The sequence below is a fragment of the Stegostoma tigrinum genome, chromosome 4 (assembly GCF_030684315.1).
Source record: "Stegostoma tigrinum isolate sSteTig4 chromosome 4, sSteTig4.hap1, whole genome shotgun sequence".
NCBI classification, from domain to species: Eukaryota; Metazoa; Chordata; class Chondrichthyes; order Orectolobiformes; family Stegostomatidae; genus Stegostoma; species Stegostoma tigrinum.
The window spans coordinates 56,792,781-56,812,587 of record NC_081357.1 but is presented as its reverse complement, the minus strand read 5'-3'; the positions used below and the strand labels follow the sequence as shown (position 1 = coordinate 56,812,587).

General features: G+C 38.3%; 1 protein-coding gene across 11 annotated transcripts in view; it reads right to left on the bottom strand.

Moving 5' to 3' along the window:
• Positions 1-5,818: 5,818 nt before the first annotated feature.
• zufsp (zinc finger containing ubiquitin peptidase 1) overlaps positions 5,819-19,807 on the bottom strand; it is a 41,225-nt gene continuing 27,236 nt past the window's right edge. For 10 of the 11 annotated variants that reach the window (XM_048531084.2, XM_048531088.2, XM_048531087.2 and 7 more), the window contains 4 exons: positions 18,828-18,993; positions 12,191-12,354; positions 7,461-7,675; positions 5,819-6,483 (listed from right to left, as the gene is read on the bottom strand). In XM_048531084.2, the coding sequence (XP_048387041.1) occupies positions 6,436-6,483; positions 7,461-7,675; positions 12,191-12,354; positions 18,828-18,993 (593 nt within the window). In that variant the 3' untranslated portion in view covers positions 5,819-6,435. The remainder of the gene's footprint in view (positions 6,484-7,460; positions 7,676-12,190; positions 12,355-18,827; positions 18,994-19,807) is intronic. The other variant, XM_048531092.2, reaches the window with a different exon arrangement.

Below are 19,807 nucleotides of genomic sequence, written 5' to 3'. Positions count from 1 at the left end.
TTATTGTTCTTATTGCAGGCATGCTATAGCAATTAGCACGTTGCAGTTTCCGGCCCTTCCCTTGGACGCACCCTGATAATCAGTCAAAGTACAGGGCATTCACCTTTGTGGGCACATGCTAATTTTTAATTAAAAAATCATTAACAGGATGTCGGTGTCACTGGCCAGGCAGCATTTATTGCCCATCCCTAATTGCCCAGAGCACAGTTAAGAGTCAACCACATTGCTGTGGGTCTGGAGTCACATGTAGGCCAGACCAGGTTAGAATGGCAGTTTCCTTCCCTAAAGGACATTAGAGAAGGAGATGTGTTTTCTGATAATCGGCAATGGATTTATGGTCATCATTAGAATGTTAATTTCAGATATTTTATTGAATTCAAGTTCCATCATCTGCCACGGCAGGATTCAAACTCAATAGATTGATATTTAAGACAGTATTACTCCTCTTTGCGGTCTTCTCAAACATTCCATTTCAGGGCAGGGACTGGAAATTGTCTGAAACGTTTTTCAAATCTGTTGAAAAGTCACAGAATTGAAAAATTGACTCCTGTTCCTTTCCACACATGCCAAGCTATTTTATTTTGTCATTCCATTTACGCTGAAACCAAAACAACAGTGTTCTGCTCCACGGTAACAAAAAAAATCTTCCTCATGCATATCGTTTTCTGCAAAACATAATTGTCCAGTTCTCAAGTTTCTGGTATCATTTGCAATCAGTAAACTGATTCCTTTTGGCTTTCAATTGGATCTTGAATCATGTTCCTATTATTTGATTAATCCAGTCGAAGGCACATTCTACTTGAATGGCAGGTTTAAGATTTTGCACATAATATTTAAACAAAAGAGATATATTTATGTTGTGAATAGTAGTGGATTTCCATGGTATTACCAATGCCTATTACAAGAATTTATATGAGCTGAGTGTTATGAAATAGAGTTCTACAGCACAGAAGAATGAGGGGCATAGAAGGTGGGGCAGTTCAAAACAAGGGGCATATTTTAAAGGCGAGAGGAGAAAGATTTAAAAAGGACACAAGGGGCAACCTTTTTTTTTAAACGAAGAGAACAGTCAGTGCCTACAATGAACTGCCAGAGGAAATGGTAGATGGAGGTACAGTTAGAACGTTTAAAAGACATTTGGTTAAGTTCATAAATAAGAAAGGTTTGGAGGGACTTTGGTCAAATGAAGGCCGGTTGGATTAGTTTATTGATGGCCTTCATTTAGTTGAATGTACTGTTAAGTTCAGGAGTGGGACAAATGTATCAAAAGTGTTTTCATTTCATCAATGTTCAACTTGTGTGTAATGTTATGAACTATAGTTGTGCAGCTCAAAGAGCTTACAAAGTAGATAAAGACCTAATTGCCAGCAGTCTAAGCATTCATGAAAGATTGCCTAGCATTACTTATGAATTAATCACTTTGGTGACATTCCATCATCTAAGTCAAGCCTTGGTAACAGGGAGCCCAAGAATACTTAAGTCTGCCTTAGCTTACTGAGCATCCTGCAGCAACAGTTTCATACCTCGATAGGTGTGGAGTTATTCAACAGTATGGCCAGGCCTGAGTGTCCCACAAGATGACAGGACCAACATTTCTATGCTACTGCTCTCTTAAACCGAAATGCCAAGGGAAATTGATGTGAAGCTGCGGAAGCAAAAGCCCCCTTAAGAACATCTTTATTGAGTTGGAATCAACACAATCATCTACCAAGCAACCTGATCATTTTTCTGGCCTGTGCCATCTGAACCAGTGTTTTGGGGGTTTGTGGGAAAATAATTATTTCGCTTAGGATTGATTGTTTTACCTGTATATTTTGTAACCACAAAATCAAGTGTCAACTATTTTCCCTGAAGTTACGCAGGTGAACAACTGAACTCCAAAAGAATTTCAATTCCAATGTGAGTGATTGACTTGTAGACTTATTTAAACATCGAAAATTGTGTAGTGCAAGGCCTTAATCTCTTTAATGTCCAAACAAGTACCCTGTATCTGTTTAGAAATTGGCATGATTTTCCTGCACAAGGAAAGCATGATGGTAAACCTAAAAACTGCTCATTCATTAAGAGTGAAGAAAATCTATTGGAAGTTTTATGATCATACTAGGACGGCAGCAAGAGGGAAAAAAAACATAACTTCAGGTGAACACAGGTAGTATGACAACGGCAGAACTAGTAAACAGATGTTGCTATATCATATTGAATGTCTGGCTGTGGTTGCAGTATCTCATCTCATTCTGATATGTCAGAAAGAGTAAAGAGTAACTTGATCAAATAGTCAAATCTGAAAGCAGGTCTTGTAAAAGTACTAATTATGACATTATTGACAGTTCAGCAAGGATGAATATCAGCTGACAAAAGGATATGAGAACATACAGATATGCTGCCACTGGAAGGGACAGCTTTCCACTCTCACCAGAAGGGGTAATAGGATAATAGTTATTTTTCTCTGGAAATCATTAAACATTGGTTAATGTAAATCCTCTTGGATTTGAAATAAATAATTGCGCTACATCCTGGAATTCATTCCACTGGGTACTTTTATTTTCATATAAAGTGTCATTAGCGCTGTAAGCAGCAGAGATCTCAGGCCAAAAGTGACAGTATCTAAAGGTTGCATTCTGCATTTTAGAATATGCTCTCCGAAGAAACACCTGCTTCCTGCCTTGACTGACAGCTGCTCCCAATCTCTGGATGCTCATCATCCAACCCGAAGGTAGACTTATCAGATCATCAATTCACTGCCAAAAAATGCAACATTTTGTTGACTTCAGACAAACAGAACTTCTTGGACTGATGAAACACTAAATGAAAGCAAAAAAAAAAACTTAACCAGCAACCTAAAATCATAAAGCAACTTACTTGTAAATTCTGTGTGATCACCCTAAATATCATTAGTGATGCTTTCATACCAGTTAGCACCATGCAATGCTGTCAGTTTAACTGATGCACTGGGCATTCAAAAAATGTTCATTTGAGTCCTGTCCTGTTAACAGAAACTTCAGTCAAATTTTCAACATTTTAAACAGCTGCAAAGAATATTCATGGCCTGGGTGCAAAGATCTTAATTAACATGGCAGTCAATTTTTACCAGTTCCATTGACTTTTAATATTTCAGTTAATAGGCAAAAAAAGGGAATTGTAGCCAATTTGAGACTACTTCCTGCCAGTTTAATAATTAGGTTATTGTCTGACTACTAAGTAGAGAGATTCACTCCACAGTTTCTGACAGATTTTCCATCTCCTAAAGTCACAACAAAAGAATAATTAAAACACCTCTTGACTGATTGAAAAGGTAATGCAATAGAGTATATAATTAGATAATAGATAGGAAACAAGGTGAGCAGCAAATTAATATCAGGGCAGCAGATACAATGTTAGCAATTTTCACTTCATCTCATACCCAAGTTTGAGTGATGAAAGTTTAATCTCTGCTGGATTGAAACGTTCAGTCTGTTATTCAGTTACCATCAACCCATATTACAAAATGCCAGAATTCAACATGAATCGGTATTACCTGGTGATCACATACAAAACATGAGCATCTTGGCTTTAATAAATATTTTTGTGGAAAATGAACAACTTGATATATTTGCAACAGTTGTGCCTATCTGTAACTGGGAAAAAAGTTACATAATTGGGGCACGATTCAGGGGGTACTTTTCCAGAGTTAGCTGTGCAGTGAGGGAAATAGTGTAGGACAAATAATACCAGAGTTATCTGGATTAACAAAAAGTGGCCATGTTCCATAAGTCAGGTTGATTGTTCGGGCTGAAAAGATAAATTTCAGAAAGAAAGTGGAACAAAAAAGTGAGAAGAAACATCTAATGAAGACAATTTTTTTGTAAGTGGCATCTATGGACATTCAAGTGTTTTAAGAATGGTTTTAAGAAAGCAATGACACTAACTGAGTGCTAAGACAATACATGCAGTCAGAGGGTATAGTTAGTTTAGCATCTTAGCATTTTGAATCCATCTTGACTAATGAAGATGATATTGCCAAAAACTTTATGAAAGGGGAATTAGTTGAGGCACTAGACGGCAGAAGTAAAGATGGAAACTGAGGAGACATTGCCTTTACTCTTCCAAATCTTCCTAACCTGAAAGTGAAAGGTCCTGGGCATTGCTTCTAGGCATTCAATGGCATTGCCATCATTGAACTCCCAAATATCCACACACTGTGGATTACAATCAATGAGTAACTCAACTGGATCAGCCATATGCATATTCTGGCTACAAAAGCAGATTACTGCCAGGGTATTTAGCAGCACGTAGATCATTGCATGACTCCTCAAACGCTTTCCATTCTCTACAAGGCACAAGTCAGGAATGTGATGCGATCCTCTAAGTGTTGCTGGAGTGTTAGTAATGCAAGAAGCTTGACACCATCCAGGATAAAGCAGCCCTCTTCAGTGGCACCAAATCTACCACTTTCAACATTCCTTCCTTCCAACAATGACATACAGTGGAGCTAGTGTGTACTGTAACAACTTCCCAAAGCATCTCAGACAGTACCTTCTAAACCAATTACCCCTACCATCTGGAAGAACAAGGGCAGCTGATACATAGGAGCACCACTATCTGCAAGTTCTTTATCAAGCTATTTTCTTTCCTGACTTGTTACTATAGCACAGATTCTCTGTCACTGGGTCAAAACCTTGAAACTCCCACCCAAACAGCATATCATGTGTACCCACCTATACCTTGCAGTGGTACAAGAAAGCAGCTCCATGTCACTTTTACAAGGAGTTAGGGATGGACAATAAATGCTGCCCTAGCCTGTGACATTAACATGCTGTGAAAGAATTAAACAAAAAAATGAACAAGTAAAATAGGACACAATGAAAAAAAACTTCAAGAAAACAAAAACAAAATTAGGAAAAGTCAAGAAATCTCAGAATAGTGGCCTGAACTGTTGATAGAATTAATAATTTCAATATTAAAGGACACAACAGAAAACTTTCAGCAACAGAACAGATACTGGGTTACAAAGCATGTTGTAGTTTGCTGGACTGGACTGGGTTTATGGTTGGGGCAGGTGCCATGCTTTTACTAAGGAAAGCAGTCAAGTCTGCCACCAAGGTGGTAACTCAGAGACCAAAGTTGACGCATTGTTTACATGTTCTTTAGGATGTTATCTAGTTGTTTAGTTACATTTTATACCCCCAGCCCATTCATACCTCTGCATGCATGTTCAGGTGAAATAAAATTTAAAAGTGTATACAGCTTCACCAGATTAAATAAAAATTATATTCATGAAAGCTTTTTCAAACCTCTCAAATCTCATTACATTAAACTTCCTATAAAAACAAACATCTCTATTCATCAGCTACAAGATAGCGGATACTTTAATTACCTCTTTGAGCTGTCAATTAAACTGTTAACACAACCTCCTGTTGTGATAATTAATTACTAAAAGGTATGATTAAGTATTCATAAAGAACCCTTAGAGAAATATCAATACACAGCTATTGACAACAATTGGAAGTGTTTTTTTTTAAATTCTCACCAGCTTATCATTTTATTGTCCACTTTCTCAAGGGCTGTGGATTTAAGTTGCATCACGCCATGACTGTTACATACATGTTGCCCACTCCACAAGTTCATGACTTCCAATTAAAGGCCTGGCAACAACCAAAATGTGATCTGTTTGAACTGAGCACTAAGTTCAAATCTCCCTCGTGTGTGAATCATAACCCAACAGGATTGCAAAATCCAGGCTTCAACTCCCACTTGGAAGAAATTTGAATGTGTGTCCCCACATTAGGAAGTCAGGACTTTAAACTGTATGATCATTGTATAGTAAGGACCAATAATAAATCCAAACATAAAACTGTAAATCAGGCAAATTTTAATTTTGTTATGCAGGTAAAATGAAAACCTAAAATATTAAATAACTTTCTGGCTTTTGGAACATATTTTCAACTTTACCTCTTTGTAATAATGTGCAATGTGTATAGAAAAAGTATAAAATATATACACAAGCAAACCTGAAGTGTCATTAGTGGTTCATGTTGACCATAATTATTATAGGCTCCAATTCTCCACAATTTAACATGCTGCTTATATAGGCACAAAAGGAGCACGAGTCTTGCCACTGCATCAAGCAGAGAATGATGCAGGGAGAACAATAGGTCAGTGACAAGATGAATATCTGACCTGCACTCAAAAATTCTTACAGTGTGCTCTTTAATTAAAAGAGATAACTTATTACAGACATTTGCAACGCACTGTACTGTACCAAACGTGACTATGTCTGTCACTGTTAAGAACTAGCACAGGAAGGTATTAATACCAATTTAGAAAATCTAAGGTCTCACGTTCAACATCATTTATGTAATTCCAAGATCAAATAATGAATGTACAATTTAAAATTTACACATGACCCACGAAGACAATCTCCTCATCTTGCCTGGTGAATCCAAATGTGAGCTACTATTATGGCACCTTTTCTGCTGTCAACACTGCAGATGCATGCTTACGAGCCTGAAAGGAAACAGTTACAGAAAACACTATTACTAATCAGTGACGTATAGTTCAGACTGATGTTTTTCAAACAGGTCTCCGGTTATTACAATCTGAAAGCAACGTCATATTTTTAAGCCATCTCTGATTATAGCTTTCTTCTTTAGAATCACTGAACGCATGACTACAAAACTAAAAGGCCCACAGAATTTTCTTTTCAAACCTATACTTAAAATTGAATAAGTTAAAATCCAAATACGTCAGTTGTTGAACTAGTTTATAAGGAACAAAATCAAAGCACAGAAGTGATCAGCAAATCAGAAAAACCAGTTTAGTTCAAGCAAGTGGGGGTATAGTGGCTTCAAGAAGACAACTAAAAGAAGGGTGCAAAGAACAAAAACAATTGCAGAAGCTGCTGGTATGCTTTGCCACCTATTTCAGAACCCCCTTTTTCAGATCTAAGCAGATCATCCATAATTTTAACTTCTTTCTCACATCCAAGGTGAATGAAAATTTTTAAAACCACAAAGAAGTCTTGGATTTATACAGCATTTTTGTGACAACCTAACATGCTTTGCGGTCAGTGAATTATATTTTGAAGTGTGGCCCCTGTATGAAATATGGCAGCTAATTTCCATTTCAGTAAACTCAACATTGGATCTTTCACACCCACCTGGAGACTGATGGGACCTTGGTGCAATATTTCATTGGATGATGACATCTCCAAGAGCAGTACCTGTATCCTCATGCACACAAATGAAACTATGATGTGCCGTTTCTTGTGCGTATGTCAGGCCCCATGCAGTCTGAAAGGGTTACAGGGTCGGGCGGTGTGTGCGTGTTTGTGTGCGTGCGCGCACGTGTAAGAAAGGCACATAATTAAAAGTTGTGCATTAATTGGAAGCTCAGGGACGTAGTTGGACACTGAATGTAGTATACATTAAAAACAAGGATGGGCTTGCTCAAAAGAACATGCACGTTTTTAACAAGTCACTTACATTTTTCTCTTCCACTGTCAGGCGGCCATTCACAGCCACTATCTGATACTGTTTATGTTTCATACTTCCAAGAAACCTACGAAACATTCTCAGGTTGACTGCAGTAACATCATGATGCAAAAGTTTCTGCATTTCTTGGTTACCAGGATCAAAAATCAAAAGACAAAGCGTCCCATTCTTCCTTTCTTCAATGCCTATAATGGTTCGACTGTGACCTGAAGTTTCAAACAATTATAAGTTATGTTATTTCAAAGCAATAAAGCTAATTCAATTCACTTGGCTATTAAGTTCACCATTCTTTATAAAATCAGCTTCATTACATTTTACCATATTAGTTCTCAATATTTCTTGATATTTGTTATGTAAGTGCTTCAAATTATCCATAATTTATTACTTGATGTTGTATTATCACGTACAAATCTTGTAAAATGAATAGCTGCCAGGATCTGAGCTTTTAAAATATTTCCTTATGATGGCAGAGGAAGGGTTGGTTGTTACTGAAGAGAAATAAATCAATCAAAACTGAACGATCCCACACAGTACTGCACTGTAAATGTTTGTGAAAGTCCACTTATCTGACTATTTTGCTTGCAAAAACATCTATTCTGAAAACAAATTACAGCCACAAAGATTTTCAGTTATCTATTGCTTTTAAGTACTGTACTATTTTCCTTATTGTGTTATCTCATTATTTGGGATTATCATTCTCTTTATAAATAAGTCTATTTGTTCAAACCTTACATGCTGGTAATGACAGCATAGTGCTTTTTGCCTTTTACAGAAGGCAGGGAAGTTCCCAAATGATTTTGCAGCAATTATACAGCAAACCTTTTATTAACCGGTACTTTTGGGACCAGGAGTGTGCCAGTTGATCAAGTATTTTGGGCAAACAAGAGGTCTACATAAATCACAGTAAAAACACACACTAAGTCATGGGAATGCAATGCAGGGAGTATACACATCAATATTACACTTAAAAAAATGCAACTTAGCCTTAAAGAAAATACATCAGCAGAGAGCCATCTCACTCGCACCCTCAACTGACTGGTTGGACATCACAGTACTTGAAGAGAAACTGACTCAAAATTGAATCAACTGTTATTATTTTGCGTGGCCATTTGATTGAACAATTATACACATTGAGGTAAATCAATTTAAAAAACTATAATAATTGGGCAGGATAATACAGTAAATGTCACAGTAGTTGAGGTATTTATATTTCACCAGTTTATCGAGTGCGCCGGTTCATAAGGTGCAGGTTAAAACAAAGTTTGCTGTGTATCGTTGTTACGGATTCACTATTAATGCTGGCCAATGCATAGCACGTATGAACTTACAGATTTCCATCACTGTATCGTTGACTTGGTAATGGAAACTGCCTGTTTACCATGGCCATAACTTAGAAATAGTAAAAGGAAGCCTGATCTACAACAAGTACTTAACAATCAATGTTGGATAGAAATCAGATTAGGAATAACCCAGTTAATCTGTCAGAAACCGAATGGCAAACAAGTCAAGTGTACACAAAAGGTGGTAAACGTTACATTCAGATATCATTGTCAACACATACGCATGATGTGGAGGTGCCGGTGTTGGACTGGGGTGGACAAAGTCAGTCCAACAGGTTTATTTTAAATTACAAGCTTTCAGAATGCTGCTCCTTTGACAGGTGAAGTCACCAAAATACTTGGGAAAATGGTTGGGAATTCCAAGACTTTGACCCAGCAATACTGAAAGAACAGTGATATATTTCCAAGTTAGGGTGGTGAGTGGCTTGGGGGTCATGGTGTTCCCATTTATCTGCTGTTCATTTTTCTAGATGGAAGTGGTCATGGGTTTGAAAGGTGATCTCTAAGGATCTTTAGTGAAGTTCTGCAGTGCGTCAGTTGATAGCACACACTGCTGACACTGTTCATCAGTGGTGAAGGAAGTAGATGTTTGAAGATGTGGTTTTAATCAAGAGGGCTGCTTTTGTTCTGGATGGCGTCAAGCTTCTTGAATGTTGTTGGAGCACCCATCCAGTCTAGCAGAGAGTTGTCTAAAATACTCCTGACTTACGCCTTGTAGATGGTGATAGGCTTTGGGGAATCAGGAGGTGAGTTACTCACTGCAATATTCCTAACCTCTGACCTATTCATGTAGCTATAATATTTTCACCTGATGAAAGAGCAGCGCTCTGAAAGTTTGTAATTTCAAATACACCCGTTGAACCTGGTGTCGTGTAACTTCTAACAGTCATGCAGCAAGCCAGTGGAAACACAAGATAAAATAGATAAATAGAAAGCCGGACATAACACCAGCGCTTCATCGGAGGCTCACTGATGATGTTACCTAGAATGGTGACGGAACATCTGAAAACTAACCTTCCAGCTCAGCGAGCAAACTCACATCCACAAGGTAAAATTATGTCTTATTATTATCTATTTGTTCACAAATTTTACTCATATTTTAAAAAGTTAACAAAATGCAGGGCTGGGTGAACAGAGGAGCAGGAAAGCTGATGATTTTTCAAAAAATTTTTCTGAAGAAGGGTTTAGGCCCAAAATGTCAGCTTTCCTGCTCCTCTGATGCTGCTTGGCCTGCTGTGTTCATTCAGCTCTGCACCTTGTTATCTCAGATTCTCCAGCATCTGCAGTTCCTACTAGGTTATATTTTAAGTACTTGTATAAATACAGAAAAATGTAAATGCAGTGATTTTGATGCATAAATCACAATGTTGCATATAATAATTAAAACTGAACAATCTGTCCAGTTTATGCCACTGGAAAGTGCTTTATAGAGTAAAATCCATTTAAGCAATAGATACAATTTTCCTCCATTGCTTCAAAAACTCCAAAACTTAATTAGCTACATTGATCAAGCACTTACAAATAGCTCCTCAGATACAGAAGCAGTCCACATCCAAATGCATCAAGACCTGAACAATATCTGGGTTTGGATTGAAAAATGGCAAGCAACAAATGGTAGGCAATGACGAACTCCAATGAGAGACAATCGAACAACCAGCCTCTGACGTTCAATTATGCTACCATCTCTAAATCCCCCACTATCAACATTAACAACTTAACTGGACAAGCCATATAAATACAGTGGTTACAACAGCAAGTCAGAGATTAAGAATACTGCAGTGAGTAACTCACCTCCTGACTTGCCAAAGTCTGTCACCATCTACAAGGCACAAGTTAGGAGTGAGATGGACAACTCTCCGCTAGCCTGGATGGGTGCTCCGACAACACTCAATAAGCTTGACACCATCCAGAATGAAAGCAGCTCTCTTGATTAACACCACATCCACAAACCACCACTGATGCACAGTAGCAGCAGTGTGTACCATCAACTGATGCACCGCGGAACTTCACCAAGATCCTTAGAGAGCACCTTCCAAACCTATGACCACTTATATCTAGAAAGACAAGGGCAGCAGATAAATGGGAACACCATTACTCCCAAGCCACTCACCTCCTTACTTGAAACTATATCTCTGTTCCTTCAGTATTGCCAAGTCAAAACCCTGGAATTCCCTCCCTAACAGCATTTTGGATGTACCTAAAGCAAAGGGATTGCAGTGGTTAAAGAAAGTAGCTCATCACTACCTTCTCAACAGCAACGATAGATGATCGATAAATGCAGGCCAACACGGTGATACCCACATCCCATGAGTGAAAAAGAAACAGAAATTTTTCCAGTGTAAAGGAGTAACAATGCGTCTCCTCAGGGCTTGGGTTTCTGTCAAGTGTGTTTATTTATTTGAACAGGTAGATTGTTGGCCTCCAGATCTTTGACCTGATAACGACGATACTGACATATTTCAAGAAAAGCTTCAGCATGTTTTTCATGTGCATTCTTTGTCCTCCCCTGGAATGCTGCTTACCTGAGAGTAGAGAAAATAGGAACTGCTAGAAAAGATGCTTTTCAGCTATCCTGGTACAGCGACCAATTCCTTGTAATTGGTTTTCCAGGAGTTTTACTTCAATGCAAGTGCATCTGGCATCAAGAAAGAATTTTACTTTCAGTCTAACAATATCCTACTGAATCTGGAGCTTGCAGTGGAGAAATTACTGGTGGAATTTCTAATTTCTCTAACATGTTTATGTGTCACCTTAACGCTTAATTGCTCTCTAATATGTTAAATACTGCCCAGATAAGAAACTCTAAGCTCAATCACCCCTGTACCAAAATTAAGCTGGCTCACAGGACTATATGATTTATGGTTTGCAGGTGACTGCAGTGTTGCTGTTCAATCTGCACCAGCTTTGCAAGGCAAGCTACTTGCTCTCTCAATTTTACAAACAAAAACAAACTTAGATTGTCCTCACAGGTTGCCAAAACTAAAAGTTATACCTGGTCAGTCAAAGATTCCACATCCCCATAGATGCTGAGGGGGGGATTCTGGAACACAATGAGCACTTCCTATGCCTTGGGAGCCACCTCTTTCAAAAAGCCATCTTTGATGAAGAGATCCAACATTGGATTCTAATGTATTAGTTTAGCTTTCCAGAAAAGACAGTGAACATCTGATCTCAAAGACCTAGCATACAGAGCAGTTCTTGCATTGCAGTGATACCTGAATAGTGTCCACTACATATAGATGTACAAAATGCTGTGAACATACCACCTTTTCATTGCTTATATATCATATGGGTGATAATAGTACTTGAAAAAAATCAGACAATGGCAGCTGAGAATGACTGAAAGTTGAAAAATACTAGAATTGTCTGTTTCTTTTTTACCCTGGTGCTGTAGATAAATTGGTGGCTTGCTAGTCCACATGACTTTGGATTGTAACCACAGTCCTGCATCTCTGCCTGAAGAATAGAATTGCCATATCCACTCAAATAAACGAGGGTGTGTGTCTGACGGTCCAGTCGGACTATGGAAATCAACAATTTGACACCTGAAATACAAACACAATAGTTTCAGATTATTCTACAGATGAAAATGCATGAATGTGTTAATTTTTATCAGCAAATAGAACTCCTCTCTGTTTTACAACAGTTTGATTATTTTTCTCTTGCATTCTCTTAAATTTCCTTTTACTTTTCCTGCTAGACATGGTAACAGGACATGAGCTATGCTTTCACACGTGGCAGAAACTTTTTAAAAAAAGTGAACACCACTGACTCTCAAGATGCTTGACACCATCCAGGACAAAGTAACTTAAGTTGATTGGGACCACCTCCATAAAAAAACACTTCCTCCACCAATGACACACAGCAAAATATCATCTACAAGATACACTGCAGAAATTAATCAAGATTCCTTAGACAGACCTCCCAAACATACAACCACTACCATCCAGAAGGACAAGGGCAGCAGATACATGGGAACACCACCACCTGCAAGTTCTCTTCATCCCACTCTGCACCTTGACATAGAAATACATCAAACTAAAGCAAAATACATTGGATGCTGGAAATCTGAAACCAGCGCAGAAAATGCTGAAGAAATTCAGATCTGGCAGCATCTTCTGGAAGAGAGTCATTCTGGAATCAATGTTAACTGCTTTCCTCTCTACAAATGCTGCCAAATCTGCTGAGTTTTTCCAGCATTTTCTGTGTCTATAATGGAAATGTATCACCCTTCCTTAAGCGTAACTGGGTCAAAATCATGCAAGTCCCTGCTAACAGTATTTGGGAGAACTTACACAAAATGGACCTAGAGATTCTACAAAGCAGTTCACCACCACCCTCTCAAGGGTAACTAGAAATCGGCGATAAATGCTGGCCCATCCAGAAATGTCCACATCTAATGAATTATTTTGAAACAGAATCAATCAATTGAGCGTAGACATTGACTGACAACAGCCTGAATGGATCTGGGTCGCAATAGAATTGTATTTACTCTCATCCTCCTTAACAGATGTTACTTCAGCTTTAAACTCATCAGAACTTACTATCCCAAGGAACAAGAAGGTCAGTTGTATCACCCAACTGAAAACAACAGATCACAGATTAAACCTGGGATGTTTATACAGTGGCAAGTGACCAAGGATCTCCATCCTCCTCAACACTCTGTTAAAAGTCATTTAGTTTCTAGCAAAGCTTAACAGAACTACAAGAGTCTATTATTGTTGTAAAAATCAAGTATAAATTTTCAACTTCTAACATCTAGTTTTAATATCTTGACCCATCATGGATGAAATGCTTTTTTAAAAACTACAATTAACTGACTTAAGATAACTAAAGTGATCATGTAAACAGATTGAGCCAAGCTCATGAAAACATCAACAAACAAGACTCAGTCTAAGCCAGAATTAACAAATGTAAAAATACCAGTGAAACTCATATCTCCACCTTCGGTTTCATTCACACCTTTCTGGAAGTTTGTCTCAATAAAGTGAAACATTACCTGCAGATTACCTGGCTTGAAAAACAATGTAACTATACATGTGAACTGTACTCAAGTAACTGCTTTAGACAGCAAAGGAAATGGATAAAAGAATTCAAAGACTCTTTTTCTCTCTCCCTAGACATCACCTAGTGAAAGGCTAATTGGAAAAATATCAATTCACCATGAATTCAATTTTCACCACTGAGTCACCGCCATACGGTACAAAAACAGACCCTTCACTCCAAGTTATCCATGCCGATTAAGTTTCCCAAACTAAACTAGTCCTACTTGCCCGAGTTTGACCCATATCCCTCCAAATCTTTCTTATTCGTGCACTTGTCCAAATGTCTTTTAAATGTTGTAACCTACACCTGCAACTATCAGTTCTTCAGGTGGTTTATTCCACATAAGAACAACCGTCTGTGTGAAAAAGTTGCCCCTTCAGATCCTTTTAAGTCGTTCTTCTCTCACCATAAAAATATGCCCCCCTAGTTTTGAACTCTCGCCCTAGGGAAAAGACCTTTGCTCTTCATCTTATCTATGCCCCTCATGATTTGATAAACCTTTAAAAGGTCACCCTTCAACCTCCTACACTCCAGTGGAAAAAGTCCCAGCCTATCCAGTCTCTCCTTATAAATCAAACCCTCCAGTCCCAACAATGGATTTGTTCACTTCTTAAGGAGCTGCTGAGGATACAAGATATCAATTAAAGAATGGTTCTCTCAGGTTAAAATTTAACGGCGAAGGATTTTTTTGAACTGCTCATTCTTTATCTTCCAAGACTTGGTCATTCCTTTTAAACACTACACATATGTTTGTGTGAGTTTGATATTATATTTTATCACTTTCTTCTGGGTTAGTAAGTAACAAAATTCCTCTCACCTCATGTCATCATTATTTGCGAACTGCTTATTCAAGAAGGAGAATAATTCCAGATTCTTCAATCTAACTGAAGATTCAGCATAACCTCTTTGCTACTGTACTCTATGCTTCTACTTAGGAAGCCCAGAACCACAGATATGTTTTAAACCACTTTCTCAATCTGCTTATCACCTTCAATTATTTTTTTACATGAGGGGCATAGATAAGATGAAGAGCAAAGGTCTTTTCCCTAGGGTGACAGAGTTCAAAACTAGGGGGATATATTTTAAGGTGAGAGAAGAATGACTTAAAAGGATCTGAAGGGGCAACATTTTTCACACAGTCGGTGGTTCTTACGTGCAATGAACCACCAGAAGAACTGGTAGATGCAGGTGTCGGTTACTACATTTAAAAGACATTTGGAAGTACACAAACAGGAAAGATTTGGAGGGATATGGGTCAAACTTGGGCAAGTGGGACTAGTTTAGTTTGGGAAACTTAGTCGGCATGGACAAGTTGGAGTGAAGGGTCTGTTTCTGTACCGTATGGCGGTGACTCAGTGGTGAAAATTGAATTCATGGTGAGTTCCTGAACTCACGTAGTATTGTACCCACTATTTTGATCTGAAAACAAACCAAATCATTTGTAGATAAACAAATTAAGTGCAGAAGTAAGCCGCTTGGCTCCTCAAGCTTCTTCTACTATTTAAAAAGATAATTACCATTTGTGCTTTAAATCTTTCATTCTCATCTGCTTCTGATAATCTTACATTCCCTGCATTATAAATTTCCATCTACAGGCACCTCAAAAACATCCAATGAGCCCACCTCCACTGCCTGACACGGAGTTTTAGAGCTGCACAAAACTCAGAAAAAATGATTAACTCATTTCAATCTTAAAACGGTGACCTTAAGTTTTAAAACACTGCCCCTAATTCTGACTAGAGGGACTGTCACTTCAAAATTCACCTTGTCGATACTGTTCAGGATCTCATAAATTCAAACAAGTTATCCCTCACTCTTCTAAACCCCAGAGAAAACAAGCCCAGTTTGTCCAACCTTTTTCTGTAACACAAAAGTACACCTTAATGTTAATAATGAAAGAACATTTGCCTCATTGTTACTTTTCATTTCAATGCTGTTATTACAATTATCAAGTCAATGGGTCATTATCACATCACACAATTCACACCAGTTGAAAACATTCAACGAGCAGTTTCCTTCTTGCACCTTGTGATTTTGCAATACTTATTTCTAGGTTTTCCTGTATTTTAAAATCAACAAGCAATCCATATTTACTTTGAACCATAAAAACACAATCAGTAACTTTTACGGAGGTAGATAAAGGTTCTTGCACTGCATTTCTGGGATTTAGCCTCAATTTGGTCGGTCTTGGCCCTGAGGAGTTTCTTTCAGTTTCAGTGAGCCCAGGTTCAAAACTGTCTGATTTGCCAAGAGATAGTAGGAACTGCAGATGCTGGAGAATCTGAGATAACAAGGTGTAGAGCTGGATGAACACAGCAGGCCGAGCAGAAAGGGTCTGAAGAAGGGTCTAGGCCCGAAACATCAGCTTTCCTACTTCTCTGATGCTGTTTGGCCTGCTGTGTTCAACCAGCTCTACACCTTGTTATGTCTGATTTGCCAATATTATTTTTGCATATCAGGATAGTGATGATAAATGGAGGAAAAATGTCATTCTGTTGCACTTGGAGGAGATTTAGACATAATGTCAGACAGTATAAAAACAATTTTACTTTTCTTTCAAAACATGATGTAGATGAATTTCTGTAAACCTTAATGGGAAAATTTGAATCTGAAAATTAAAAGCTCACTTTTCAAACATCAACATTCGTCTACTTTATCACAGAATTTCAACACAGTTGATTTCATATCCTAATTTGCAAATGTCATCAGCTCTCCATACCTCTCAAAACAGGAGTGGATGGTCTCTCAGATGACATGTATTGTGGAAAAATGGTAGAGGGAGAAAACATCCTTTTAACCTCTGTCATTGTAGTTGACCGGCTGCATGTTCTCATTACAAAATATATTCATGGCAAACTATAAATGCTTATTACTGAACTGTTAAGTGAAATCCTTAATATTTTTACATTAAACAAATATATCAATGATTTACACTGGGGGACATGGATATGTAGAGAAAGATTTGCACTAGCCAGAATCTTACAAACCAGAATGCTGCACAAATTGCCATGCTTCAGGAATTTGTTAGAAGTGGTATCTGATCTGGTGCCAGGTCACAAAATGCAGTATTCGTTGTGAAACTGATGTGCAGCTACTTTCATCCACATCCAAGTGAGTATTAAGAACTGCACGTGCAGCATTTAATACTTACAAGCTCAAGCCCCCCAAACACCAGAAGTCAAGGGCCAGATCTAAACAAAATTAAGTCCTTACTGGAGGTCTGCATCATCATTATGGCAGGTCAATTGTGTCAAAGCATTGTTGGGAATATTTATGAAACAGTCTTCTTTTCAACATTGGCAGTTTTGAAAAGAAGGTAATAGGCTTCAACTCTGCAATATAATGCTGTCAGTCTGAAGCAATTCTAAGAGATACGGCTGCATTAGTCCCCCGAATACTTGAATTAACAACCTCGACAACTGCTTGCCTTCACGCTCAGACCTTTGAATACAGGAGGTCATGCTGAGGTTGTACAGGATATTGAGGCTTGTTCTGGAGTACTGTATCCAGTTCTGATCTCCCTGTTATGGGAAGGATATTATTCAGGAGGAGAGGGTTCAGAAGAGATTTACCAGGATGTTACTAGGAATGGATGGTTTGATTTATAAGGAGAGACTGGATAGGCTGGGACTTTTTCTACTGGAGTGTAAGAGATTGCAAAGTGATGTCACAAAAGTTTAAAAAAATCATGAGTGGTATAGTTAAGGTGAATGGCAGGTTTCTTTTCCCTAGGGTGGGGGATTTCAAGACAAAGGCGGATATTTTTTAGGTGAGAGGAGAAAGATTCAAAAAAAGACATGAGGAGCATTTTTTTTAAAACCGTAGAGAGTGGCTTGTGTGTGGAATGAACATCCAGAGGAAGTGGTGGACGCAGGTACAGTTACAAATGTTTAAAAAATACTTAGGTTAGTTTCATGAACAAGAAACATTTGGAGGGATATAGGCCAAGCACAGGCAGGTGGGACCAGTTTAGTTTATGGTCAGCCTGGACTATGTGGACCGAAGGGTCTGTTTCTATGCTGTATGGCTTTATGACTCTTGGTTATCTAGCAGTTTTGATTTACAGTACCTTTTGATCTTAGGGCATTTCAAATGTCACTTTTTCTTTATTTTTTCATGGAGTGTGGGTGTTGTCAATAAGTTAGTATTTGCTGCCCATCCCAAAATGTCATTTAAAATGAATGACGGCTAGATCACTTCAAAAGGTCAGTTAAGAGTAACGTTACGATGGGTCACATTGGGCTAAGGCAGCAGAGTTCCTTCCGAAACGATGTTAATAAATCAAATGCTTTTTTTTGGAAAAGAAAGTATGACAATTGATGATAGTTTCATTATTCCCATTACTGAGACTAGTTTCAATTGCAGAATTGCTAAATTAATTTAAATTCCACCAGTTACTATGGTGGGATTTGGACCTGTGTCCCTTAGCCTGGGCCTCTGGAATTCTTTTAGAAATTCATTCGTGGGTGTCATTGGTCATCAAGCATTTAATGTTATTTTAATATTTACAAGTTGTTTCTGGTTGCCCATGCCTAATTGCCCAGGGGCAGTTAAGAGTCAACCACATTGCTGTCTGGAGTTACACATAGACCCAAGCTGGTGAGTTTCCTTCCATAAGAGGATGTTAGTGTTCCAGACAGATTTTTCAGGACAATCTGCCACAGTGGGATAATGTCCCCATGACATTATTTGGATCTCTAGATCAATAGTCCAGTGATAATGCCACCAGGCGAATACCTCCCCTATTCTAACAACATTATGACTACAACATCATCTCCTCCAATTTTACAGTATATTCATTTAGTTAGGGATCAGTTAGAACTTTACTGCAGTGCTGTCAAAAAGCAAATACCAATTTCAGTCTCTTAAGCATTCCTAGTGAATTCAAGTGCCCAGCTAACTTACAATGGAATTAAATGATCAGGAAGCTCATTTTTAATTAGTCCAAAGTAATCTTAACTCATATACTAACTTTATTCTTAGGAAAGTCAATAAAGAATAGATTTCTGTTGCTCCAATCCAAGCTCGAGTGCCCTGCAGTTTATTTTTAAAATGCGCAGCACCTTGAGGATCAAAACCATCCTTCCATGCTTCCTCTATCATAGACTGGATTTTTGGAATGCAAGGGATTGCAATGTCTAAAAGAGAGAATAAATGGAAAACATTTACAACTCTATATCCAAACCTTAAAAGAAAGATGCAAATTTAATCTAAATTAAACCTGTCCAGATGAGTGCAACATCAATGATGCTCAAGCAGCTTGACACAATCTAGGGTAAAGCATCCTACTGGATTGCTCCCTCTCCTTCTAAATTCATTCCCTCCATCACCAATGCACATTCACATCATCATGTGCCTTCTTACGCACTAACTCATCGAGCTCCCTTACTAGCATCTCACAAGTGCACAATCTTTACCACCTGAAAAGGTAAGGGCAACAGATGCGTAGAAACACCATGTCACTAAATCAATCACCACTCTGACTTGGAACTACATTCCTTCACTGTTGAACTACCTCCCTATCAATATTGTGGATCTATCAGCACCATGTGCACTGCAGTAGATCACAAAGAAAGCTCATCACCACCTTTAAGGGCAATTAGGGATAGGCAATAAATGCTGTTCTAGCTGGCGATGCCTGCTGCTGGCTTTTGTCATTCCACTAGTCTACGCTGGTCAATAAACAAAAATGACACCCAGCAGGTACTGAAGAAAATCTTACTCGAAAACTTTTTTTTTTCCTTTAGTTATATAGACTCACGCCATGAACTTAAGGTCATGATCTAAGTTGCAAATTCAGTGAAAAACCCTTTCCTAAATGCACCCCAGCATAACGTTGTCGAGGTTTACCTCAGGACATAGTGTTTAGCTTTCTCTAACTAAAACCATGTAAAATTCTATGGTAACCAGACAACACTCACGCTGCCCCAACTCCATCCCATCATCCAACTT